Raw genomic sequence first — 26955 nt, 5'->3', positions numbered from 1 at the left:
GGGAACAAGGAAGTTGTAAAAGAATGGGACTGGTTGGGGGCTTGCCTATGGTGTGCTCAGAAAAACAGAATTTCTAACTAAGTTGCAGGTTCTGACACGGGTTTTGCTTGAAAGATAATTAAGATAGCAAGGTGGTAAGGCCTTAGTGACTGGAAAGTTCTTTACAAAAATGTTTATTCTGCTTGTTGTGTTCCTTAAAGTCTTGCACAAGTTGACTGATTTGACAGAAATCTCAAATGTGAAGTAAGTCCTTGGGAACTGTCCAATTTCAAAATGCATTTTAGAAGGCAACAATATTCACTTTCATGCTCATTTTTTCTGTACAAGTGCTCTGGCTGGAGCAGAACAGACGGCTACGTGCTCCGCAGACTAAACAGCCGCGTGGCAAGTAAATCTTAGAGCAAGCACTGGTAAAGCACCTGGCTGGCGAATGGGAGATAAGGGGAACAGCTGGGAATAAGATTTAATAAAAACCCCGTGTCTGTACTTTTAACCACACTGGTGAAGCGAGGCCGTAAGTGTCGTAACTTTTTCACACCTCCCAGAACAGAGCTGTGAGACGCCCTCTGGATGTGCTTGATTTCTTTACCTCCTGCTGCCATAGGCTCCTCCTTCCCCTCCACGCAGCCTCTTGGCCATGCCCTTTATTTTCCCGTCGCTGGGAGCCGAGCTTTCCCTGTTACTGTTGACTCTGGAGGACTGACCTGCTGGGAGGGCTGGAAAATCCTCCTTTCCTTGGCTCTGCTGTAGTGTTCGTATCTGAAATGCCGCGTGTTCGTTTGCCTGAAGGGTTTTGGAACAAAATACTTGTTTGCTCGTGTGGGACACGACACAACTAAAGCAGGACTTTGATTTGAGTGTATTGCTGCAGTCTGGAATTTGGAGGAGGTGGCTGCTTGGGGGGGGAAGGAGAGAAACAACTGGATGGTCAGGAGCTAAGAACAGCCTCGTGAGTGCAGGCACAGTAAGAGTGCAGTTTAGGGGCAGGGCAGGTGCCTCTCAGCTGGACGTTAAAGAAAGGCTTACCTCTTCTTGGGTTAGGAAGGAAAGTGTGTGATGGGGTTATCAGCAGGTGTCCCTTCAGCCTGAGAAGGAGCTGCTGTTCCTGTGCTATCCTGAGAGCCTGAAGCTGGGCAGCCCCCTGCTGCTTTACCTCTTGCTGGTGAGCTGCTTGTCCTCCCCAGGTGTGTGATTTGAGGCAAAGATCACAGAATCGTCGATGTCGGAAGAGACCTCCAAGATCACCCAGTCCAACCTCTGACCTAACACTAACAAGTCCTCCACTAAACCATATTGCTAAGCTCTAAATCTAAACGTCTTTTAAAGACCTCCAGGGACAGTGACTCAACCACTTCCCTGGGCAGCCCATTGCACTGCCTAACAGCCCTTTGCTGTACTGGTATGGGCGCGAATTCTTTCTAACTGAGGACAAAAGGAGTTTGCAGTGACCTGTCTGCAGGCTGATGGTCCTCCTAGCTGCTCTGTGCAGCACCAGGGGAACGCAGCTCAGACATGTCAAAGATCAAAGCCGAGTATTAGAGGGGAAAGCAAATGAAGACGGCATGTCTGCAGCTCAGCTGCCCTGTCCCCTGTGGATAGGGTAACAATGGCCATTTCCCCGGTCTGGGATTACAGCATTTATCTTGGTACTGCAGGCCTCTTACAAAAGGCACCATGAGCTGTCCATCTCCTGGTGGCACGGCAGAGGAAAGATGGAGACTTGGAAGCGAGCTGAATTTTGGGCGGAGATCGCAGCAAGGATTTTCTTCAGGTAGGTGATGGGAACTCTGCAGCCTCTCGCTGAGCATAGCTGAATGCTTTCTGAGCTGAGCAAAGACTTTTTTAAGGGCAGGAAGCAACTTTGATATTATTCTAATGTTCGTGCCTCCTACCTTTTAAACAACCTGTTTTAAAACACTGCTGCTATATGGAGCCTGCCCAAAATAGGGTGAGAGGTGAGTTGAGCCTGTTGAAATTTTACATGTGGCGAGGTTTGTGCTTTTTTCCTCGCTTGCTACAAAAGAAACCTGGGTAGTCACAGGTGAGTGTCTCTCCTGGAACTGGAGGTCACTTTCTGCTCTAAGTTATGCTCCATTTCCCCACCACTCGAAGTGAAGAGCACTTAAACAACATCAGATGTAACAGCGCAACCCACGATTGTAATAAAGATGCTAACACTGGGGCTAGGGAATCGGTCCATTTGCCTTGAACAGACATTTTAAAATAGGAATAATGCAATCTCTGTGACGTTTTTTTTTCATTCACAACAGGAGACATTTAGGAATGATGGGGTAAGAACGAGGCTACCTGCTTCTGTTAGTACAGCGTGGGTGCAGCTGAGCGCGTGGCGGGTGCATCTGCAGACCAAGCGGAGCCTCCTCCTGCGGAGCGCTTCCACTGGGCGCTGTAATTAGTTGTTCCTCAACCTAACTCTCTTCTGAGGGTCCTGACGATTCCTTATGCCCTCACATGGAGCCTCTTCTGGCTATGTATGTGATACCTCATCTGAAACGGAGCATTTTTTAATAGCTTTGCCAAAATAAGACACTCGTACAGTTGTAAGTTTTCTAACATGCTTTAATGAACTTGTAGTTATAAAGGTAATTTATAATAAAGCTATTAAATAAACAATAAGTTAAAACCCAGTACATTTATAGATGGTATTTCACATGGCTCGAATGACTATCACGTCCCAATACATTAAGACTTTGAATATTAATGTTGTTTTAAAGTCTATCCACCCCTATATTTACCATTGTAACACGTTTCAAGACTCCCACCCACTTAACATTTTTGGTTACAGTCCCCTCATACGCACAAGACCAGTGGAATGCTCGAGCAATTGCAGGTTTGGAAGAGCACTACACGAGACAGGCATGAATGATGTGCTGGAAGCTGCCTGGGAAATATGGATTATTATTATTTTTTTTAAATTGAATTGACGTTTCAGACAACACATGGAAAGTGCTAGCATGCTTTCTAGAGTACACGTGTGATACACTTATGGGAAACGAGCCTCCATCTTACTTAACGCTGCAGTTTCACAAGTGTTTTAAGTTAGTGCTGCCTAAGGAAATACCCCACCTTCCTCTTGCCGTTTGTTCACATATGCATCACATGCTGCCCTTCAGCCAGTGCATTTGCTCAGTGAAGCGGGCAGGGAAACTGAGCTTAAACTAACTCAGCAAGCAAACCCGAAGCAGTGCTAGCTGTAATTCTGCTTGCTGCCCCTGACCCTGTTCACTGGGCAGACGCGCTGATGCAAGAAAGACGCCAGCAGAGGGGAGGGACCCGGTGACTGGGCACAGGAGGACTATTTCTGTAGGCAGCAATACAGTCCTACGCCAGTTACAAACATTTTGAGAAACTGCAGGGTTCAGCTTTGTCATTTTGAAACAAGGAACATGTTTTCGAATCAAGTTATAGTGCAAATCAAATAGTCAAGAGCAAAACAATGTAGTCTGCCAGAACATACAGTATTTCTCTTATCCTCCCCCCCGCCCCCTGGTGCCCCGTGACCGAGCAGAAATTAGGTTTTGATGTTGAAGGGTGTACGACGCAGTGAGTGCAGGGCCACCAGGCAGCACCCACGAAGCAGTGATCCGATGTTGTACATGGGGTCTACTCCTCCTCTCTGAGTGCTGAAGGCCCACATGACAGTGGGTATGATGGGGGCTGCTACCGCCAGGAGATCTACAAGGAAGCTGCTGTTCCAGTGCTTCTTCGTTATTCCTGTCTGAGGGCAAGTATTCACATACCAAAACTCTTCATCACATGGCTCTGTAAAATCCAGTTCTTTCATGACCCGGTTCTCGTTAACTTCACAATCCACGTTTCTGTGTGGAGACTCCACAGAAGGCAACAAGATGGCAGAGTTTGGACTGTTTGGAGTTAAGTCCACCACCATACCAGAATCCACAGTGTAGGTTCCAGAAGAAAACTCACTCAGTTCCTTCACTGAGGAAGGTGGGCTTGGAAGGGAATCTCGAGATATGAAGATATTTTGAATGAACCACTCCACATTTAGGTCACGTGGCATGTTGGTCTGAATGGACCGTTCCGCTGTCATGTTGATGCTTTCCTCCTCTTTCTCAGAAGAAGACAGTTTTTCATCAGAAACATTTTCCTGTGTCTCTCGATCCACAACAGAACTGGAGGAAGATGGATCACTCACTTCAGAACTTGCGGTGGTTGAACTCTCCCTAGACGAATCGCTCTCGTTACTTGTGTTACTTGTGTCCTCAGTGTCCTCACTCCTCAATGCTTCGTTATCGCCCGTCTCCTCCGAAGCTTGGTCCTCTGCTATGAGGCTTTCTGGCGTCTTGACGTACAGTGCTAACGGCTTCCCTGGGGAGTCAGACACATACTCATCGCTCAGAGAGCCGCTGTGAGCCATCTCCATGCTGTGCAGCAAAGATTCCAGTTTCTTGTTTTGAACGTTTATGTCTATGAAATATTTCTGAATGCCTTTGTCTTTATCTGCCAAGTTGTTCTTCATGGTTTCAATAACCTGCTTGAGTTGTTTAATTTCCTTTTTTGCTTCCTTTAAGGCCAGCTGTGCCTCCACACGGCAACACTCCTCTTCAATCCAGTCTTCTCTCATGCGTTCCAGCTGAGTTTTCAGCTCTTCTATTTCTGTCTCCCTGTAGCAAAAGAAAAATGTTGTAACACTTCTGCTGACTGGCCAGCTAGAGTCAACAAAAGGCTCCACTGCACCGGGATGGCTAGGCAGAGGAGATGCTCCACGGAGGAGGCAAATTCCTCCACGCGCCACTTGCTGACACTGCTGAGAGAGTCAGCAGAGCTGTAAGGTGGCTGCCAAGACACGCTGGCTGACCGCTAACTGGAGTCACCAACCTCACCACGCAGTCAGCAGTCTTGTGGCACTTTTGAGGCTTGTGCCACGACCCCTGACATTTGGAGGTGCAAGTGGTGGCCTGTAGGTTGGATCCAATCAGTACAGCACTTGCACCTCACCTACTGCCTTGCCCTGGAGGAACGGAGAAATGTCTGCCTGGAGAGCACACGCTACACGTTGCCCACGCCCGCAAGCAGCTCTGTGCCTGCAGCCAGGGTAACGCTGATCTCACGCGGCAGGCGAGCTCCAGACCTGATAGATGCAGAGGCTGGGCTGGCCTCAGCTGCACCCTGGGGTCCCCGGGACTCTGCCTCGGGAGGACACTCAAACGCCCTTCATGCCTGCTTGCGTTGTGTGTGCTGGAGACCCAGCTCTCAAAGCCCATTCTCAGTCAAAGAAATGACATCTGTCGCTGTGTAATGCACATCGTCACTTCTTTGCTCAGCACCAATACAGAGGGCTATTGTGAAAAATTCAATATAAGCAACAAAAACACAAGCGGACTCACTGGTCTGTGTAACAGCTTTTCTTTCATTAGGGAGTAAGGAGCGCATTTTGAAGTCGTATTTCACCAACAGAGGTAGAAAGAAGACTAAAGTAATACAAGTTTGCAGGGATAAAACTTTTATGTATAAAAATTCTCGGTGCTAAATCAGACTGATAAAAAATACCCTTTATTTTTAATAAAATTGCCTAATATTAGGCAAGTTCAAAGGGAAAAGAGCCAGTTTTATGCATAAATAAACTGCATGGTATGTATTTACTGAGCAGATGAAACCTGCAATACCTTGAAAACAACTTAACCAGTCTGATTATATTTTAAATTTCTTAGTTACAACTTTACGAGGTGAAGAAATTAGTAAAACATTCAGGAGTCCCATCCCTATATGTTCTTGAAAAAACCTTTACAACTCTGATTTCTGAAACAAAATATACCTTTCTTTAAGCTTGCTCTCAGATTCCTTCAGCTTTGTTTTTAAATGTCGTACTGTGACTTCCTTCTGCTGTAGAGGAGTCAAATACTGTTCCGGATTTAGTGGCTTAATGCTACGGTTCTCACCACAAGACAGGTATCTCCCTGATCGCCTGAAAAGAAGGAAAGACAAACAAACCGTCACATAACATCACTCCTACAGTTCTTCAGCTTTGGCAAAAATAAAAATACCATATTGACTGACACAAAACTGAGTTTACACTTGACTCATCTGGGGCTTCTCAGTGTCAGCACAAGTGACTCACTCTGGTAAGTCAAAATACCTGAGGGAACTGCTGATATGTGGCTATAGTGAAACATTTCCTATTTATAGCACTTGGTCTCAGTGCAATTACACCAAAAGAGACATTTATCTTTAAAATAACAAGACATCCCCTCACCTAAAACGGGTGGAGTGTTCAAGAGCAGACAGGCTATAGACTTAATGTAAGAACTGAGTTTAGATCCACATATGAATTATAAAGTTGTGCACACTGAAACCTAGATTCACCCTGTCTAGCTTCAGGTGTGTATCTGACATGCTGGACTGCTGAGCTGTCTGAGAGAGAAAGGGAGATACGGAAACAGCAGCAGCATGGTGGCAATTTAGTCTCTGCACTATGTGTTGCATCCTCTGGCAGGCATCTGTTTTCTTCCCTCTGCAGGAAACTGCACTCCTTGGGTAGGTGCCTAAGGCTAGGCAGGGTGAATTTTTGCCTGAGTGTATAGTATTTTCTATAGTACCACACCCAACTCTCTCCAAAGCAAAAGGACCCTTATGCGAAAGAACCAGTAAATCCACATGGGAACTGATGGCATGAAACCACATGAAAGAGCCTGCCTTGAAGTGAAAACCAACTACAAGAGGCCTTTGACTGAGAGTAACCTTTAATTTTACAGTGCTGAAACAAAAAAGCTTTTGCAGTGGTAGGAAAATATGGGTTGGAGCACCCTGCTGACTGTCAAGCCACCAGTATGAGGAGTCACACCTACGCTGAGGAGCAAGATGACTTGCTTGGCTGTTCCCTCATGCCAGTGCAGAGCACTGAACACTGGGATGATGAAATAAACACTTGCCTCATTATTGGGCTGCTGTCACTTCCTTTGTTACTTCCTGAGTTACTGCTAGGGGGAGAAGCCCCATAAAGTTGTTGGATGCTAAGAGGATTCTGCTGATTTCTGCACAGCGTAGACGAAAGGTCCTTTTCACGGAGAGCAGGTGGGCTGGCTGCAGACTTGTAGGATGACGATCCACTATTCCGACCATAAGGGCCACGACTGGAGAGGAACCAAAATGGTTAAAGCATATTGGGTTATCCTTGTCACACAACCCGTTATGTCTTACTTTACATCCAAAATTGTCCATGAGATACCACTGGAACAGATACGTGACTGTGAGCAGCTGGAAAAAGAGCCTAGATGTCATCAGCCACTGCATGTTTTTTCATTGACTGTGAGGGTCTTAGTTTGAACTATATGATCTAGGAAACCTCTGGCATTCATTTTCACATTTCTCTGTTTACATTACAGTTCCCAGCGACTCCATCAGATCATCCACGTTCTCTGAACCTCTGACTCCATTAAGTAATTAGAGGGCTACAAACCCAACTAGTTCCAAAAGAACCGCATTTCAGCTTTCCCCTGCCAGGCCTGCAAAGAGATGCCCAGCCTTGGAGGCTGACAGAGGCTTGTTGTAAGACCTCTGTCAGATTCCTCAGCAAGCAGCCTGAGGGATCACCGTGTGAAGTGAAAACAGATTTTGCTTGAGCCACTGTTCTTTTGTGCCTTTGGCAAACTGGGTGCTTCAGCTGTCACTGTCAGCTATTTATTTGCTTAGATATAGTTTGAACCTTGAGAGCAGGCTGAAATGGTATTAAAATAGACGAAGAAAAGCACAGTTTCTTCTTCCTTACAGTTTCTCTTGTACATACCTACCTTTCTTTTCCCTATCTTTATTAACTAACTTGTTCATTGTGTGTGCTTGAATGCAATTCATATCTGCACTGTCCAAGAGCACCAAAGAACTGGGGCACTGGGGACAGCTTTTAGGGGTGCACTCTTCATTTGTTCAGTTGATATGCTTTCCTACACTACTGTGCTGCTACCTTCAGTCTCTACTGGAAGTTGTTCTTCTAAACTCTAATGAAAGGGCAGGTTTCAAAAAATATGGAAAAAGGCAAATCTAGCCAGCAAAAGAGAAGGCTCAAACATAAAAATTAAAATACCACAGAATTATGAAGAGAAATCTCTTCTTAAAATTGTCTGAATTGGTTTCCTCCCTTCTCTGAAAATGGAACAGTTTATCAGGAACAGATGGCTGACTGGCTATGCTGCAAGCCTTCATCACAGTGCTGTGGTTTGGGTGAATTTACAATTATTTTACAATAAAGTGCAGGACTGTGGTTTGTGACAACACTGAAATGTTTCATAGTGAGTTAAAACAATCAGTTAAAAAAGAACGTGTTACAAAGGAGACATCTCTTTCCACTTTGTACAGTACAGCATCGACTTTTGTGTAACAACGCAGCAATGCATTTGAAGGAGCATTATTACAGAGGACTTCTATCCAATTAAGTAGGTCAGTATAGTCTAATATTTATGTTTATATTTAAATACACAATAATAAATGAAATTACACGTTCTTGTCATTTTAGGGCTTCATATTACACCTAGTTTTTTTCCACAAGTAGTAACCTTATATTGTTAGATTTAATCCAGAGAGAGCTTAACTGATCCTTATTTTTCTAACAGTCTCATGATACAGATAGGAAATTGTTCGTTAAGCATCATTCTGCTGATCTCTGTACACCGGGCCACACTGAAGAAGTCTGTGTGACTTCTGCATATGGGTATCCTGCTGCTGGTCCCAGTCTGCCTGCCAACTCCTCTCTCGTGACTCCACAAAGGGCAGGAAACAAGTCTTGTCAACTTGAACTCTTTCCACCTACTCAAAAAAATGTACCAGCAGGGATTGCGTGGGCAGAGCACAATGTGCACTGCTTCATCCAAACACCCCAGTATTCACAAGCTGTCTAGATCTGCAGTTCACAGATGATACGGAGAAAACTTACTGAAATCTTTCAATGAAAGGTTCATTGAGGTAGATGACTATGATCATCTTTTTTATTTGCATATAATTTTAGTTATATAAAGGCTGGACGAGGGTGTTTCAGAAAAGAACATTAAAGGCAATATTGTCAACTTCTTCCTACAGAAAATAAGGTCATAACCTGGAAGTACTGATATTGTAAGCATTAATCGCAAGATCTTACACTGCAGTCTTTGCACTAGCGACACTTGAAATATACAGAAAAATTTAGTTTGCTTACTTGCGAGAAAAAGAAAATCTTTTGTTTCCAGCAACAGACATACGGACTTCAGGAACTGAAACACTGCCCGTGCTGCTTGAGGAGCTAAAATCAGCTTCACTCCCTGGAAAGGAAGAGGGAACAGTAAAGATATGATGGAAATTATAACTCAAAGACTGCTTGCAAAATAACAATGAATCACAAGCATCCTTCCTTTGTCTGCATTGTGTGAATCTTAGAAGTTACATGAATTTTCAAACATCCCCAAGGACAAGCACTGGATATGTTCCAGATTTTCAACACTTCTTCAGAACTGGAACTTCAACAAGAGCACAAAAAAAATTTGGACACCATACACTGCACTCTACAGAAGCCATTTTAGAACCAGGCTAGAAACATTTGTTATGACAACCTGTTTGCTTTTTCACAGCTATCAGTATATGAATGAAGCTGCTGACATGGCTCCTTCAAGAGCATGGTGATTAAAAGCATCCAACTGTAACTACATTTCTCTTGTTTCAAACCATATGAAAATAGTATCTGCTGAGAGGAAAGCTGCTTCTAGGTTGGTTTCTGAGCTGATGTACGTGTATATGTATGTATAAATGTATATAGGCTAACAGGCAATATATATATTTATCTGTCTCTATATATGCAGGTTTCCATGTGGCACAGAAGCATAGTAAGGCAGTTCTAACAGCTTTAAAATAATCCCTTAATAATAATGCCTGGCTCTCAAGTGCTTCTTGGGTGTTAAGCCACCTATCTGATTACTGACTTCCTATAGATTACAGCCTGTGTATCCCAGGTGCTGTTAAATATGAAACAACTGATCTCATATTGCTAAGGTCAGTAGTGGATAAATGTATTAACACAGTCTTACCATGTGGAAGAAAACCCTGATGTTAGGATTTGTTTGTTGCTCAAAATGCCATTGTACCAAGCCACTTCCAAGTCTAACGCTGCAGGGTTGCAATGACAGATAATAGCTTTATTTGAGGGAATGGAAATAACTTTTTGAGGTCTTTAAGAACAGCTGCTCAGCACGAAGGCACACCGTGATCATCCAGCACCTGCCCCCCGAGAACTGGTAGGCACCTCGCAGCCGCTGCTTCCTCACACCACCCAGGACGGAGCAGAGGCCAGTGGGTGCCCTGGTGCCCTCCCAAATCAGCATGGGGATGGCTGTGGGTGGTGGCAAGGCTCGGGAGAAGCCTCCTGCTGGAGCCCTCCTGCAGGCTGATGACAGGGCCCTGCGGGTACTGGCCCTCGGTGCCCCCACCACAGCCACCTGCCCCACTCAGCAGCTGAGGACTTAGCAGAGAACTCATTTTTGCTATAAGCCACGTTTCCACGAGGGGGAGATGCAGCTACAGCTGCTGTGATCCCCACCATGGCAAATAAGCCTTTAAGTTCACAGATCCTTCAACCTTTAACAAAGCTGACAGGCAAATCTTATGCTCCTGTAATGTGCTTGGAAGAAGGCACCGTCAGAGCACCTCTTCACAGACACAGGCTGAAACGGGATGAAGCATTTAGCAACCACTCCGAGTGGCCTTCGGTTCACAGGTTTTCTGATTTAACTCGGTATTTTCCCAATTTTGCACAGTCTGAGCACCAAGATTCACATGATTCATGACTCCGACCTGCCCACCCGGTCTCGAATAGCAGCTGGCCAGAAGCGCTCCGGCTTTTCAGCAAGGAAAGCGCTGCCCTTCCTGTGACGTTCTTTTGCCGCCTGCTTGGACGCTGCAGGGCTCAGCAGGATCCAGCTGGTTTCATTGTTCTTTTTTAGGCTGCAAGGCCACAAGCTATAGATCAAGCCTAGATACCTGTCACACAGGTGGAAGCAAGGGAGTGCCACAAACTCAGGCACAAAACCAACCTCGGCCCAGTCACAAGCATTTAATGGGGTCCCTTGTGATGACAGGGCAGAAGTCCACCACAGAGGGGAAAAACATTTCAGTATCTTGGCTGTTTTCACACTGTAGAGTTCCAATAAATGGAGTATTCAAGGAACATGTCTTCTGCTCCCCACAGAAAAGACAGCTCCAAGCCACAGTTATGGGGAGAGGGAGCAGGCAGCCAGGAGTGGGGGCAGCAACGCAGCTGGCCCTGACTCCGCTAGGGGCTGAGCGAGAAGTCTGTGACAGAAATGTAACCGTGCCTCCTAACTAGCAAAACCTGCGGACCACTAAATCATAGAGGACAGGAGTTTTACAAGAGGAGTTTGTTCTGAAACAGCCTCCACCATCTCACTGATGGCTGGTGTGTGCCAGGGCTGCCGGCGGCCCTCGGGGCCAAGCGTCCCTCACAGGAGGGTGACGCAAGGCGTGGGGGGGCAGCCGGGGCCTTCATGGGCACGCAGCCAGCTGTAGGCATCACTCCCTGTTTCTCCATTCGGCCCAGCCCACCTCACTCCAGGGTCTGATTTCAAAGCATGGAAATTCATAGCTTAGTTCTCAAAAAAGCTGTGCCAGGGACCCAGTTTTATCGCCCCCAGCCAATCCCAAATCCAGTTCGACATCCCTGATAACCAGACCCGGGGTGACCCAAGTCGCTACGGCTCTAAGCAAATCGAAACCACATGCAGAGGCAGGGAAGGGCGGGGAGGCAGAGCGACAACTCTGCTTTGTTCCATAGAATATTTATATCGTGTCTACAAATGCAGATGTCAGTGACCCTCTCCTTGGGGAAGTGAAATGACCGTGGGACGTAATATCTGAAGCTGCAGCAGTTTTCCTGGTAAACAAAGCACTCTCATCTAAGAGATTACAGTACAAACAACACTGCCTCGGAACCACACAAATCTACTTTTACAAACAAGACCCGAACAGGTAAACACGTCGCACGGATTTCATACCTCCGATGTTCAGGCCCCCAAAGCATTCGTGCCCTTGCAAGACGCCAACAGCTTTCCAAAGCCCAGCACTGGCTGCTACACAGAGAAACGAGCCCTGGCCAGGGCTCATCTATGATTAAGCAGACCACATCATAATCAGATCTTGTTATTGAAAGCATTTCAAGGAAGCAAGGCTTAATAATAGCCTCTCCCTGACCTGTTTGGCTTGCAACGTAGTGCTGGGAAGGGCTGCCAAGCTAGGTACTGCAGATGTGATTTAGCAGAGCCTGGAAATGCAACCACCTCAAATGCTGAGATTTCTGAAAGACTGAAGTGCATTTGAAACCAGGAACTGCTTCTGCAGAGCAAGAATTAACCTTTCTGGCCCCAATTCTGATAACTGCTATATACAAGCTTAACACTGAGCACAGGAGAATACTCATGCTCAAAATGAAGCATATGTATATTTATAGCATCTTCCAGAACGTTTTATAAATTAAAGGAGTCGCTGTCTGTAATGTTTCCAAGTGTGTTAGTTATGTTCAAGCTAGCTCTGCGTGTAACAGAGCTCAACAGTAATGTTACTAGGAGAACTAAAAATATTTTCTCCTACTTGGTAGGTACCTCTACGTAAAATAACCCATATGATATAAATTGCAAGGTATTATTCTGGGTATTACTTCTGTCTTACAAATGCTCTAACAAAGAGCACAGGCAGAAGCAGAACGCAGGCCCTCACCCTTCCTACAGCCATTTTGTCACAGACAGCAACCCAAGGAAGCCTGTTGACTATTTCTGTTGCTGTGACAATGTGGCTGCAAAAGCTCACAAATGCAAGCAGCAGAACAGCCCTCAGAAGCAGCATTAACCATGACAGCAACTGACATCTCTCAAAAAACTTTTTTTTTAATCCTAAATGGCCATAACACTTGTTTTGCCCTGATCTGAGGCTCCCCTGTTGAAGAGGGCTGTATCACCCACCCTTTCCCACAACAGACCCCACAGGTTGAGCTGCCAGCTTTTGAGGTATCTCTTGAAATTCATTCACATAATCTTCCATGCTGCAGCCGCCTGGCACCACAGCATCAATAGGCTGCTGGCAGGCGAGCTGACACAGGAATATGCTCTGACAGAAATGCTGGCGCAGCCCGTCGCTCCAGCCGGCCATGCAGCGGGCTCCCGAGCGGCAGCACACGCATTCTGCAGGCAGGGCGGAGCACAGCCATGAGCTGGGAAGAGCACCAGCTTCTGCTGTAACATTTTCCAGAATTGCTTCTTGCCTTGAATGGGTACCTGAGATGCAGGAGCAAAATTGTGCAGCATCTGGCACTGCCCCTGTACTGCTCGGTGGGCAATGGCACCGAGCTAACAGCGTGATGCCACCAGCATCGTGCTCACTGCTGCCTTTGAGCCTTCTTGCTGCCCTGACAGCACCGTGACTGTCACGTAGCTCTGGCCGGCATAGAGAGGAGGAGAAAGGAGCCTCCAGCCCTGTGACTGCAGGCTGTGCAGCCCCATGTGGTAGGGGCATGTGGTGCATGGGTGCAGGACCACACACAGCTGCAAAGAGGGTGGCTGAAGCCTGCTGGGTGGGTGATGGCACTTATCTGTGCCCTGACCAGTCATCCTGCTGCAGCACTGCAAGTGGCTGGGCAGCCACAACTCATTACTCACGGCCAAATTCTCCAACCCATGCATGATGCAATTGCAAACTTAATTACAATTAAGGAGGAGGAAATGATATCTGTGCATGGCCAGGTAATCCTCCAGTGGGCACTGCTGTATGTTTGTCCTGTTCACACACTACAGCCATTCCACCTACATTTGTGGGTGTAGAAAAGCCACATCTTCAACCCTGCTCTATTCATTGCCTCGGCCACAGCATTACGATAATGATACAGTACAGTGACCATGTAGCGCATTACATTCAGAGCATTTACAGGCAGAACAGATTAGGTACATTGGATCCACCAGGATGGTATGCAAACACCGAAATACCACACCCTGTATGTATATATGCATATAGACTCAGCATGTATGTTTCTTACACAGACAGACACACAATAACCCCACATGCATACCTGGAGGACAGCGTTCCAGTCTGCTGCTTCTAGCCGTTACAGGTGGTCAAATACCACGCTGTACGGTCTTCTGGCCTCAGTATTAAAATTTTACTTGCACTTTAGCATTTAATCTTTTTCCTTTCAAAAGATTAAAGATGAAACTTTCTCGTGTGCATTCTATTGTTCATTTTTTATATGAAAAGTAAGATTAAAATACGGAAAAATGGAAAAAGTTCAAGTAACATTTGCATCAGGAACATTGATAGCTGATTGGCAGAACTGGCTTCCCAAAACTCAGGAAGCATATGAGCTTATCAAAATTTAGTCTTTTTGTGTGTCAGATTTTAAATTTGATTATTATTTCATAGCTGCCAACATACATAAACCATGGAATTTACCTACCTTGTGACTCCATAAACACAGTCTCTTTATATATATCAGTCTTGATGCTACATTTTGCATATAGTCACCCAGTGAAACAGAGCTGTAAATAAAACAGGGCTGACAGAGACAGCTTGTCCTTAAGATGTAAAGCACTTAAATTCACTGAGCCTCCTTGCCTTTAAAAGCATCCTGTTATATGGCAAGGGAACCAAAGTACGCATACGTGTTCACCAGCAGCAAACAGAGAAATAAATGGAATGCTGTCTCTGTAGACAGCTTTATTTAGAGACCCCAGGGGAAGAGATAGGGCCTGACTGTGCAAAAACTCCAGCAGAGCCATTAGGAGCAGCTGGAAAAGCAGACGGCCTTGTAATGCATGCTTTTGAAAGGATCTGTGGTTTTAAGAGATTTGCTTTCCTTTATCTTGAAACCTTCAATTCATCTCTCTAGCTCTGATCTCTAACAGCACAAGCAGTGTGTGCCCCTGCAATACCAACGCTGCATCCTTTCTGCTTAACATGGGGTTGCTCCCGCATGGTCCTCATGCACCACAAGCATCCTAGGGGAGAAGAGCCCACCATCCCCATGCGCTGACAGAAGCAAGAAAAAGAAGCTGGAAAGAAGTGATGAGGTCTCGCTTCAGCGTTTCAGGCTTTCCTTCAGGTGGCACCCTTAAAACGACCTGTTTCGAGGGCAACGTCTCCCAGTGGACTACACGCCCAATTTTCAGTGCCAGGTCCATAACTGCCAGTGGCTTTTGTTTGCAGTCCTTGATCTTTAACTTATTTCTTATTTGACTTATTACATGTGAGAGTTCTATCTGGGACTTGCTATTCTATTTTACACCACACAGTAACGAGGTAAAAGCAGATATATTCCTGTGCACAAGGAACAGGACGTGGAGCTCTCCTCCATGTGGACTGCTCTAACTTTTGGGTGACACAAGCTGCTCTTGCATGCTCTCCTTCTGCCCATGGCTCATACTCTTTTTCAGCATGAACTCCACAGTAAATGGAGGAAGGTGAGATCAGTGGATCAGGATCTCTTACGAGAGGTGTGGATTTGAACTCCATTAGTCTAAGAAGAGTGCTGCACTCAAATCTTTTGCCTGAGCTCCAGCTCAAGGAAGCTGTTTTTGTGTAACTGCTGCACTAAACGTGGTGCTAACACTAGTGGTGGCCGTATTTCAACGAAATGAAGCGTGCTGGTTGTCTGAACTGACATGGCACAGTCTAGCTGCTGCAAGGAGGTTTGGAGTGAATCTGAGGCACACTGAGGACTACAAGAAGATGGCTCAGTCAGGGAGCTAGGCACTTCTCTCTGGCATTTCCTATGGACTGGTGGAGGTGTTTTCCTGCCTGGCATGTTCTCTGCTGTGAATCTTGGATTTTAGTACCTAACAAACTCCTCATTTTATATGCAGTTCAGTCATCAAGCTCAGACTTATGAGTTGCGCTCCCAGAACCAGACAAGAAGAAGCTGGGCACAGCAATGCCTGGCATCATCAACCCTAAGTGGAGAACAGGCATACCCTCCCCTATCCCTCTGCATTGCCCAATGAAGTTACCACTCGCTACTCTTGGGTGGACAGCCACCCAAACCTTTCTCAGCACTCCCCCGCCAGCCTGCAGTGCTGCCCACACAGCACTGCTAACCCCAGCTCAGCTGATGGCCTGCTCCAGCCACAGCCAGTATAACCTGGGCAGCTGGCAAAGGGGCAGCCAGAAGGGATGTGGAGCCAAACTGTCAGTGTGAGCCTCCACAAACTATTCAGAACTGCTGGGTGAGGAGACTTCCAGCTCAGTATTAACTAGCAGACTTCTGGGAAGATCTGCAATGCAGATCCTGCTTCCCAGTGTTTGAATCTAAACTTGATTTTATAAATGATCCCTTCCATTCAGTCTGCTGGCTGTGTGATCTGAACTATTTATTCCTCTTGATTTTTGCTCATCTTGCTTGCTTACTCCTCTTACTTTGGAAGAAGATTTGTTATCAAACAATATAATCAAAATTTATCTCATTAAGCAGTTTTCTGATCTCATCCAAGTACTATAGTTTGGGTAGTAATCTGAACTGTATTAATGCAAATTCTAAAGACTGCACATCTCAAAATGAATACAGAATGTGACTTGTGTATGCTGTGAAACCACAATCAATCAAGCTCCTCTCTAAAATCACAGTCACTACAAACTAATTACTGATGCTGGCAGAGAGCCATCATGTATATTCTGCATATCACTATGATCTAAGCTTGTTTTTCTTAACTGTTTTTAATTCATGCTCTTGTAGAGCAGCTACAAGTGGATGTTGGAACAGATAAAAGGCATTTCATGTAAATTATTTTTTCTGCTATATATAACTTAAGGAGATCCTTCACACAGAAATCTGCCTGACCCAATTATTTTTTGTACTGTTATAAGCAGTTTGAGCTGGTCTGACAATAACTTAGAAGTGGCTCCCACAAACTTTTCTGCTCAGCCCCTTGGCAGGGGAACATGTTCACAGGGCAGAAGGGAAGAGTCTGGGGAGCCTACCTTCCTGTTCAGACAGACAAACAGGCTCTTGGGATCAGAGGAGGAAGAATGCCACTTTGCTACACCGACTTCACTAGAAACATTGAGACTGGATGTTTGAAAAATATACTGATAGTGATATAACCTGGTATTCAACTTGCATTTGACAGTTTTATACAATGTATGTGCAAATGCACCAATATACAAGTATCCTTTACAAGTAAATGTGTGCTGTCACCTCAGGAGATTTTTTTGCTCTGTACCTAGCAGTGCTATTTGTTCTGTTTCAAGGGAAATAGACAGGCTGGTCAGATGTATTTTTAGGAGCTGGAAAATGTCATCTTTGGCAGGATGACTTAGCAGTACACAGAAAGGGAGCGAACTCCATCACAGACTGGGAAAACATCCCAGCCCTCCTGTCACGTTGGTGGCAGAAGTTTAACAAAGGGCTTTCAGAGGCCCCTTCTTCACGTCTGCTAAATCTGGTTCCAATACACCAGGAAGAGAGAGGCTGCCTCGTGTACAGCAATTAATTGTACAGGCACGCGTCCACAGTATATATGCAAATGTATGGGCTGACATGCTAAACTTGATTCAGCCGAAAGTTTTTGCACAGTCTCCCTTAATATAAAACATATGGTTTTCATTACAATGTAAACAAAACAATTTAAATCAGTTTGACATGTTTTCAACTGGGAAGAGAAAAACACGGGAACAAGAAACGTATCTGGGAGGTAACCATCTAAACAACCCTGAGGTCCCAAGGATGAAAAGCAAAATTCATCATAATCCAATAAAACATTACCATAACACACGCATTGAAATCATTACAAAAACTAATTGAGTTCAAGTGTCACTGACTGACAAGAACACTAAAACCCTACCCTGTATATCAACTAGTTGCCTAAACTACTGCTTTTATAGTAATAAAGCTACACCAGTTCTGAGGGCAATACATTACAAGTTATGACTGCTGTCACTTGCTGTTCAAGGTGTGCCCCCCCCCCCCCCCCCCAATAGCACTTATTGAGAAGCACTAATTACAGACATGAAGCCTGTGCTTTTCAGTTTATTAATCCCTGAGGGTTTATGGTCACACTGTGTTCTGCCAGTTCTAGCAAACAGACACAGCCTGATGAGCTCCTGGGTTCAGAAAGATAACAACATGGTATTACCTGAAGAATTTCAGAAGTGATATAGATACCCTATTATAAAGTAGGTTCACTTTTTGGTGATAGAATCATGGAAGCATTAGGGCTGAAAAAGACCTCCAGGATCATCTGGTCCAACCGTCCACCAACCACCAATATTTCCCACTAAACCATGTCCCTAAGCACCACATCCAGTAACGTCACATTGAAGGTGGTAACACCCCAAGCTTCTTGGGAAGTGATATCCACCTTGCAACAACTGGAGACGAAACTGATGAAACATCAGGTCTCCAGCTCCAAAGGGGGAATTTCAGAAAAAGTGCTCCCTGCCACTCACCCTGGGAATACCTCCCGCCAGTTAATCTCTCTGTTGCAGTCACCAAAACTTCTCAGATGTGTGAAGCCCTTTCTGGGTACACCGAGAAGTGGGTCTGCTTTAAAAGTGCTCAACAGCTCAAAACCTGGCCCATGTCTCACATGGTTCCCTGTGCCTGGCTTAGGGACACTGGGGTGCTTAGGGACATGGGTTAGTGGGTGACATTGGCAGTAGGGTGATGATTGGACCAGATGATCTTGAAGGTCTTTTCCAACCTTAATGATTCTATGATTTCCATCACAGTTGTTGAACTTTCTGTGGGATATCACAGACACATTGCACAGAGGAACAGACCTGAGAAAATTAAGTTCTACAATCTGAAGTTTTGGGCAAAGTTGGGCAACCGCTATCTACTTGCTCTTCCAGCTGCTTTTCTATTATTTATTTATGTACTTATGGTTTATTTGTTGGAATAGGGGACTGGAAATGCATTTCTCCTAGGCTCTTCCTCAGCTCACCATAGTAACTTCAAATGAGAACCACAACACAGTGTAGGCATCTAAAACATAACTTCACCAGGATTTAGATATCTATGAACATAAAAGGAAGTAAAATACCAGTGCTTAAACAGGCCAAGTGTTCAAAATGCCAAAGCTATCTGCAAAAACTTGCTTAGTTGTTTATGGCTGAGCTTCCACTTCTGAGCCCAGTAATCACCAACTTAGCTGATGTCTTTACACCACAGTGAAATCAAGTAAGTGAGATTTGCAGGACTAAATTAAAGACATTCCCTTAGCTTTCCATGCCTATGGATAAGTACAGATATACAAACACAAGGAATATATAGACATAAACAAAACTTTTAAGGGAGTAATTTACTTACCAAAACACGAAGTTCAGAGAACACTGAAACTATTTATGATTCGAGGTCAAACACGGCCAAAAAAAGGCAAATCGGAAATTTCAATTTTCTGTTTGAAATGATGTTTAAATTTTGAAAATGATCAGATTTCTTTCTTCTTTTAAAAGGGGTTAAAAACATTAAAGTATCTCCCCAAATATTCTACGTATTTTAGATTGGATATCATCTTTGTTCAGTATGAAACAAAGATTTTGTTTAATGTTTTGATTTGGCAGCAACACTCCAAATCAGCTATTTGCATCGTTCCACTTTGAACACAGTAAGATGACACACAAAAAAGAAATAGTGGAAATAAAGGAGAATAAAAAAGGAAATAATCTATCATTTTTAAGTAAACATTGCTCATAAAACTGTTTAAATCCCAGGATCCTCATTAAAAAGGCATTAATAACCTGGAGGAATTCCAAAAAAGGTCAACAGTAATGATAATAGGATTACAGGGCACTGTTTATGAAGGGAGATTAAGGAAATGCAATTTGTGTATTCAAAGATAAAAAGAAATACTGGCAACATTGTTTATCATGGGGAGGAGGAATACAGCTGGAAAACCATAAAGAAGACAATGTCACAGCAACACAAGATTCTGGCTATGATGTGTGATATTTTACGAATAATGACTTGAAACAAAAACTGATGGTTAGTGGGAGTTGTGCATAGTAAAATTTAGCTGGAGTTGACTCAGAATACTTTTACTATAACTGGGGAATCAGAAAGCTATTTTAAAACGTTGACATAAATAATACAGATCGTAATTTAAAAGCAGAGCACAAAAAAAATCTCCAAAGGGAAGATTCATAATGGCCTCTTTCATATGCACAGTATTTTATTCTGTGGAGGTGAAGCAGGCTGGAAGCCACAGAAAACAGCCAGAAGGAGCAGAAAATTTGCTGCAGTACATTCACAAATTGCAAATCATGTTCTAGCTTGACCTCATGCATAGTTTAAAATAAATACTTAGGAACGTATAGTGTGTGTAGCATCAGTTTCTCTTTTTTTGGCTCATACTCCATTCTGGATCACCAGAGAGGATGAAAAACCTGCCTGAATAAAGGTTACAGCTACTGTCATCTTCCATGCCTGCCTCAACTCTGACCTCTAAACCCCAGTGCCTTTCTTGTGTGAGGAACATAAGAAGCACGTGTCCCTCCTTTCCCCTGAGACCTGTATCTCTATCAAAAGGCATTTGGAGCTAAAAGATGACCTGGCTGGCACAGGTCTCTGCATGACCATCAGCCCAGAGTTTTTATGGGCAGAGAGCAACTTTAGGTACCAGCCTGCAGAGCATCCTAGAGAGAGAATCTCCCTTTGAAGGTGGATGTCCCACTTTTCCTAAATCATGAGTGATACTGGGATAAATGGGCCAGAGAGAAAGGAGTTACGGTGTGCCTGCTGGGAACTCTGCTTCAAATACCCAATAAAACAGTTACTAAATTACCTGAAGTAGAACAGCTTCCCTGGGAGAAGACTCTGAATCCCCTCACCCTACCCTGCAGTCTGCTGCAAGGGTTCTCTTCTCGTATGTGCTCAAGTCCATCCTTCCAAAGATGCACACACAGATCTAAGCTTTTCCCTTCACTTGACTACTTAACAGGGATCTCCTCCCTTTTCTCCTGAGAAAGGACTTAACTACCTAACTGCAGAAAAATTGTGCCCAGGACCCTTAATTGTTGGTCTGTGCTGCCAGCCCAGAGTTGGGCAGGTAATTATCTTTGATATGTGCGATTTGGGCCTTTGCCCTTTACTTGCCATATCTTCCTCTGCGTCTTGTCAACTTCTCTTTTGGATACTCCACTTTCACCGCAGCATCTGGGCCCTTGGCACAACCTGAGAGTCTTCTGAACAGTGAGAGATACACATCTTGAGAGTCCACAACACAACTAATAATTGCCTTCATCTCTACTAAGCAATTTCTAAATTATGTTTTCAGAAGATGGGGATCATAAAACTTATAATACAAAATTAAAAGACTGTTTTTCTAGGACACTTTAATTGGAACTTGTAGATTTGGGTTCAAAAATATGAAACACTTTGAAGTCAAAACACTTTCTGTAGCTACTACTTTCCTTATTCTCATTTCAAATAACTACTTGGCTATTTGAACATGTTTTCAACATTAATTCAAGTAAGTTTGTTTAAATTATAGTTGCAAACTAAAAATAACTGATATGCTAATAATTATCTAACTTGTTAAGAGTCTTCTGCTCAAAAATGTATACTCTAATTATATTCTAATATTAGCTATCAGAAGTTATAGAGCATTTTTTCACTTCAGTGCAATTTATTTAGCCTGTGCTCTAAAAATGCTTCATTCCTGCTGGCTAATGAAATTTGCAGTGCAAAATAATATACAGGATCTCCCTGTATAATGCTAGGCTCCTGAGGCAGTGGTCCTCAGAAACAGGACAAACAGCCTAAGCTTATCAGGGATGAACAGAAGAGCAAAAGGCATCTAATCAGACCTACTGACCTATGTTGAGTAGCCATTAGCTTCCAAGCACGATCTTCAGTCATAAACCTTCTTCTGCAACTATATGACTAAGACTGACTTTGCATTCTGTTAAACAAAAAAAGAAAGAGAAAAGAGACTTCACTTGGCTTCAATAAAGGCTAACAGCAGAGTTGTAAGAGACCTCATCTGGAATAGGGGAAACCTAAATGTCTCTAGACACCTATGTCTGAGACAGCTTAGGTCCCATTTTCAGTCAGTGCAGAGTTAGTCAGTATAACTGGTGATTTTAAAGCACTGTTTATCTTATCCTAAAGTAAGTACTTGTTTCTGGTCAGAAAACCCGTACGCTAAATTCACTCATTTTATTAATTATATCTCCTTCAACACCAAATAGGACTTTTGTCAACTCGGGTAGGCAGGGATGATTACAGCCGCAACTACAGATAAATTGCAGCCCATCACCACTCCATCCAGTTTGGCTCAAGACCATGAATTCACATCTCCCTCACCTCCAAAACCACTTTTATAACCACAGGAAGGAGAGCAAATGAGTGTGAGCTGTGAAAGCTGCTCCACTTCCTACACACAACTGGACCAGTGGAAGTCTCCGTCCCCATCTACAGCCCAGGGCATCTGAGAGTAACCAAGGGAGGCACGCACATTGACTCCTCACCTTTCCTGACTCACAAATATTCAGGGATTTAAGCAAGAAAGAGTAGCTCCAACAGGATCTGCCGGCTCCGCTGGATCAACCGCTCCAACTGAGGGACCGTTCAGAAATCGCCACGGCGACGATTCTGAAACACACGGGCGGGGGGCGTGATGCGATGGTGACATGGGCCAGGGGGTGTGTGATGTGACGGTGACACGGCGGTGCGACCCCAGGCGCAGCTCCTGCCCACAGCCCATGGCTGTGAGGCACAGAGCCTCCCCGGGCTGAGCTCTGGGACGCTGGACGTGAGGCTAGCGCAGGCTTTTGAAGGCAGAGATGTGTATTTTAATCTCCCTGCGAAGTATACTCGGGTACTGCTGTATCCATGGAGATGAAGTCTTTAATAACTCCCTGTGCTAGCAGGTCAAGTAAGCAAATCTACACAGCTCCATAGCAACAGACGTGAAATTAAAGTGGATCCCATCAGTAAAATATGCAGAAGGGCTCTGTGCATACAGAATTATTAGCTGGAAACACTTTGTTTAAAGAAATCAGCAGTAGCTACTTCGTGTAGGCCCAAACAAGATGCTAAGAGACCAAAGAAAAGCAAAAGTAAATGAAGGAAAGGAATTGGGCCAGAAGCTGCCACAACTGTTTCTGTCAGATTCTGGGTCAGCAAATGTCTCAGGAACTTTATTGTCCCAAATCAAATGATGAAGTTGACATACAAAAAAAGGGAGAAGGCCGAGATCAAAATTCTACAGCAAATAAATGTTTCACACCAGTAGGTCTGAATGTGAGGTTACGCTGTCTGCTCTCAGGTACGGCACAGAAGTGAAGTAATCAAAGCATGTACTAACATCTGAGAAAGGCAACATGTGCTCAAGTGCCTGCTCCATTTTATTGCCAAAGCCACGTTTTTAAAAGCAGATGAAAAGCCTCCCAGAAAAGCAAGTAATCGACCACTGTGTATCTGTTCTTTGCCAAATATTGATCTGCTTAAAAATCTAATGCTCATGTGAAAGCCATCCTCGTCAGGTTTACGTGACTCAAGGAACCTGAGCTTTTGCTCTTCCTCTTCTCACTTGGAAGCTCCTCTGCACACTTCAGAGAATTTATGTTTTACACATGTAAATAAGCATGGCCACATCAAAAGACTGTTTATTATTAAATCAAATACTTCATGGAGAAAGAAAAAAAACAAGTGTATGAAAAATGCTCCATCATTTGGTATCAACTTACTTCACTCAGCCTGTCTTCAGAACATTTTTTTTGTTCTACAACCAGTTATTTAAATTACACTGAATCAGGTGTAGATCATTTCCTGATTCAGTATTTTTATATGCTTGACACCAGCCATATATTGAACTATTTGAATATTCCCAGGCATGGAAGAATGGTTCTGCTCATCTTCCCTGCACAAGCAAAGTTATGACTGACTGCAGGATGGTAGCACAGTGTACTCTGATTAAATCCAGCATTTGTGACTGAATTAAATGTTCTTTGAATTAAATGTTCTTCTTTCATCCTCTTGTTCTTACTTATTCCCCCCTTTAGAAAAAGTGCAGTACTGAAATGTGGTTATGAAATATTGGTAAATAAATCACAACATAAATAGATATACATTACAGTGAGGCCACCAGTCTCCTCATTGCTCCCACCTTTGTGTGATCCTGCTTTTACAATGAGGTACAGCAACTTATTTTGAGGAATCAGTTAAGGCAAATTCCTACCTCCACATACAGGTTTTTTGTTATTTTATTTTTGAAACAACCAAACAGGGTGGCTTTGCGTTAGAATGCACAGTTGACCAGCAGCATTTTAAAAAGTATTTCTATATGAGAGGTGAAAGTACAACTCAGCTACAAAGAACAATGAATCTCTCTGCATGACATAGGATCTATTCTAGTTAGCCCATTCTCTAACTTTGTTTTTGTATTCTGTACCTTTGCTCCTGAACAATGGGCATAACCATTCTTTTTCCCACTGCTTGCACAAATTTGATACAGAGAATGAGCAAAACCCACACATATACAAAATAAAATGTTGTTGGATAAATGCATCAGTAAAACATGTATTTCTAATATTTCATCAGTCTTCCTAAGATACAACACAGAGAAGTCCTATCATTACATCTTTCTGCAATCAGAAATGTAAAGTGCTTCAGAATGAAGCAGATTTCCAGAACTGCCTCTAAGAAAAAATTCTTGCAGAACTCATACACCAACTAATCTGTTTTCAAGGTAAAGCACATATAACATGTTGGAGTCAGACATTATTATTCCCACCTTATTACTGAAGTGAGGGAGAGAGCTGACAAAAGATTTGTAAAACCACACAGCCAGATTTCAGTAACATTAAGCTTAATCAGACCCTTTATGTTTTGCTTTTAAAACTACCAAAGTGACTCTGCTTTTAGCATACAAATACGCATGGAAGTAGAGCAGCAATATGGATAAACTTACCTGTTAATTTTACATTATTGGATTAGCTTGCCTTTCTTGCACAGAATGACCCCAAGAATAAGTTCCTGCACATTTAGTATCCTGGGAATCTAATGTTCACACACCAGACAACACAAAAAGATCAGCAGGAAGAGCATGATGCTTTAACAGCAAGACTTGCATTTCCTGTCTCATCTGTTTGGGTTATTTAACTCTAACTGTAATGTTCCCGAATGCCATTGGTCATATCCCTTGTCTCCTTTTTGTTAACTATGATCAGCTCTAATGCTGATTAAAAAAGCATCTGCAAACCTACTCAGTACTCACAACCAATTTAAGGCCAATATAGCCTGCTCCATCTGTCCCTTCTGAAAATCCTAATAGTCCTAAAACCTTCTGAGATTAATCTGTTGAGACCAGGACATCCTGTCTCAAGTCTCATTTACTTGTGACTTGACAAATTTACTGTGAAGAAGCAGGAAAGATCATAATGACAACATATGCTGAGTACAACATTACTTACTATTGCTCAAAGTTAAATGACATTGTAATTCAATTTTGATTGTTAAAACTGCTTTTATGTATTCTTTCATTTCTGCAAACTCATTATAAGCAGAATGGTAGTACACAGATGTGAAAGGGTAGGAAAAGCACAAACTGTGCCTTGCAATGACTTCGCTAAAGATCTGGGTGATGCACTATTTAAAAGAAAAAGAGTCTGCACAACACAGAATCACTGGGGTTGGAAGAGATCTCTTGAGATCCAACTCTTGAGGTTCAACCCCCTGCTCACACGAGTTTAGCTGGAACAGGCTGCCCAGGACTGTGTCCAGCTGAGTTTTGAATACCTCCATAGATGGACACTCCACAACATCTCTGGGCAAACTGTCTGACCAGTGTCACAGTAAAAACAGTGTTTCCTTGTGCTCAGATGAAGTTCTACTTTTTTTAATGTGTGCTCTTTGGCTATTGTCCAACAAAGGTAGGTGCTCTAAGTGGTAGAAACCTCTGAGATTTTCCCATTAATTTGGATAGAACGAAGTTTTAATGCCTGAATTCTAAATGACGACCTTTCTTCAAATACAATCCATTGCAGTTCAACTGCAGCACAATCCAAAATACTGCTGTTTTAGCCAAAGCCAGTAATAAACGGCCAAATATTTTATCAGCAGTGAAAGAGAAAAGCTTTTTGTATAGTCTGCTGCTACTTGGAGTGGTTATTACTGAACCGAGCTGTGAATGATGAACAGCCAGCCTTTACGAGATTCGGAAGCTGACCCTGACTGCTGCTCACCCAGGACCCCTTTCGTGCAGCTGTGCACAAATCTGTGCAGGCTCCTAAAGGTACAAAAGGCACAGGTGTGCGGAAGTCTTAATGTTTTATCTTAAATCCTAATAATTTCACGTGAACCTTCAGCACTTCTATGGGATCTCAGAGACAGCTCCAACAACCACCTTAGCTCATTCAGTAGGCTGGATCAGGGTTGCCCATGGCACCAGAAGCACGTGAAGATCAGAACTTTCACCAGAAACACTGCACACAGTCAGCTGATCTGATGCCATTCTCAAACTATGATGCTCATGGGCACTGAAATGCAGGTTAGTACAGCTTTGTGTTACTTTAAACACAGAAGGCTTGAAAAAGCTATTGACACAACTCTTGCTCATGATTCCTTTCTTTATCCACATGTCCTTGGAAGTTTATCATGACTTTCCAGCTTGCAGGTCCAGATTTTGAATCCTTGTACTAAGTATTCATATGGAGGTCAAGAGATGAGATGAGAAAGACTGTCAAAGAAAACAAAATAGTTCCCACTATTCTTAACAAGATCTGGACATGAGGTACAGGAATTCAGGATGGATCTTCACAGGGTAAGTAGAACAAGAATGTGAACATGCAGAAATGTTTATGCTGCTGTTTATTCTATTACAGAAGCTGTAGGTTCAGCGCAGCATCATGATACAAAACTAGGACTAGTGTTAATTAATCTTACCGTGTTGTTTTGCTGGTTCATTTTCTGCAATGCATTTTCTTAGTATTTAGTATTGCAAAAATGAATCACATCCAAAACAGGGAAAA

At 43.6% G+C, this 26955-nt stretch overlaps 1 protein-coding gene across 4 annotated transcripts in view; it reads right to left on the bottom strand.

Annotated features, from left to right (window-relative positions):
- Positions 1–2562: 2562 nt before the first annotated feature.
- SYBU (syntabulin) overlaps positions 2563–26955 on the bottom strand; it is a 41449-nt gene continuing 17056 nt past the window's right edge. For 3 of the 4 annotated variants that reach the window (XM_083824747.1, XM_083824746.1, XM_083824749.1), the window contains 4 exons: positions 9161–9263; positions 6909–7109; positions 5795–5944; positions 2563–4643 (listed from right to left, as the gene is read on the bottom strand). In XM_083824747.1, the coding sequence (XP_083680873.1) occupies positions 3530–4643; positions 5795–5944; positions 6909–7109; positions 9161–9263 (1568 nt within the window). In that variant the 3' untranslated portion in view covers positions 2563–3529. Of the gene's footprint in view, positions 4644–5794; positions 5945–6908; positions 7110–9160; positions 9264–12002; positions 17919–26955 lie in introns of those variants that run through there. The other variant, XM_083824748.1, reaches the window with a different exon arrangement.

Source organism: Anser anser, assembly GCF_964211835.1.
Source record: "Anser anser genome assembly, chromosome: 2".
NCBI classification, from domain to species: Eukaryota; Metazoa; Chordata; class Aves; order Anseriformes; family Anatidae; genus Anser; species Anser anser.
Note: the sequence above shows the minus strand (reverse complement) of the source record. Positions and strands in the feature narration are given on the sequence as shown.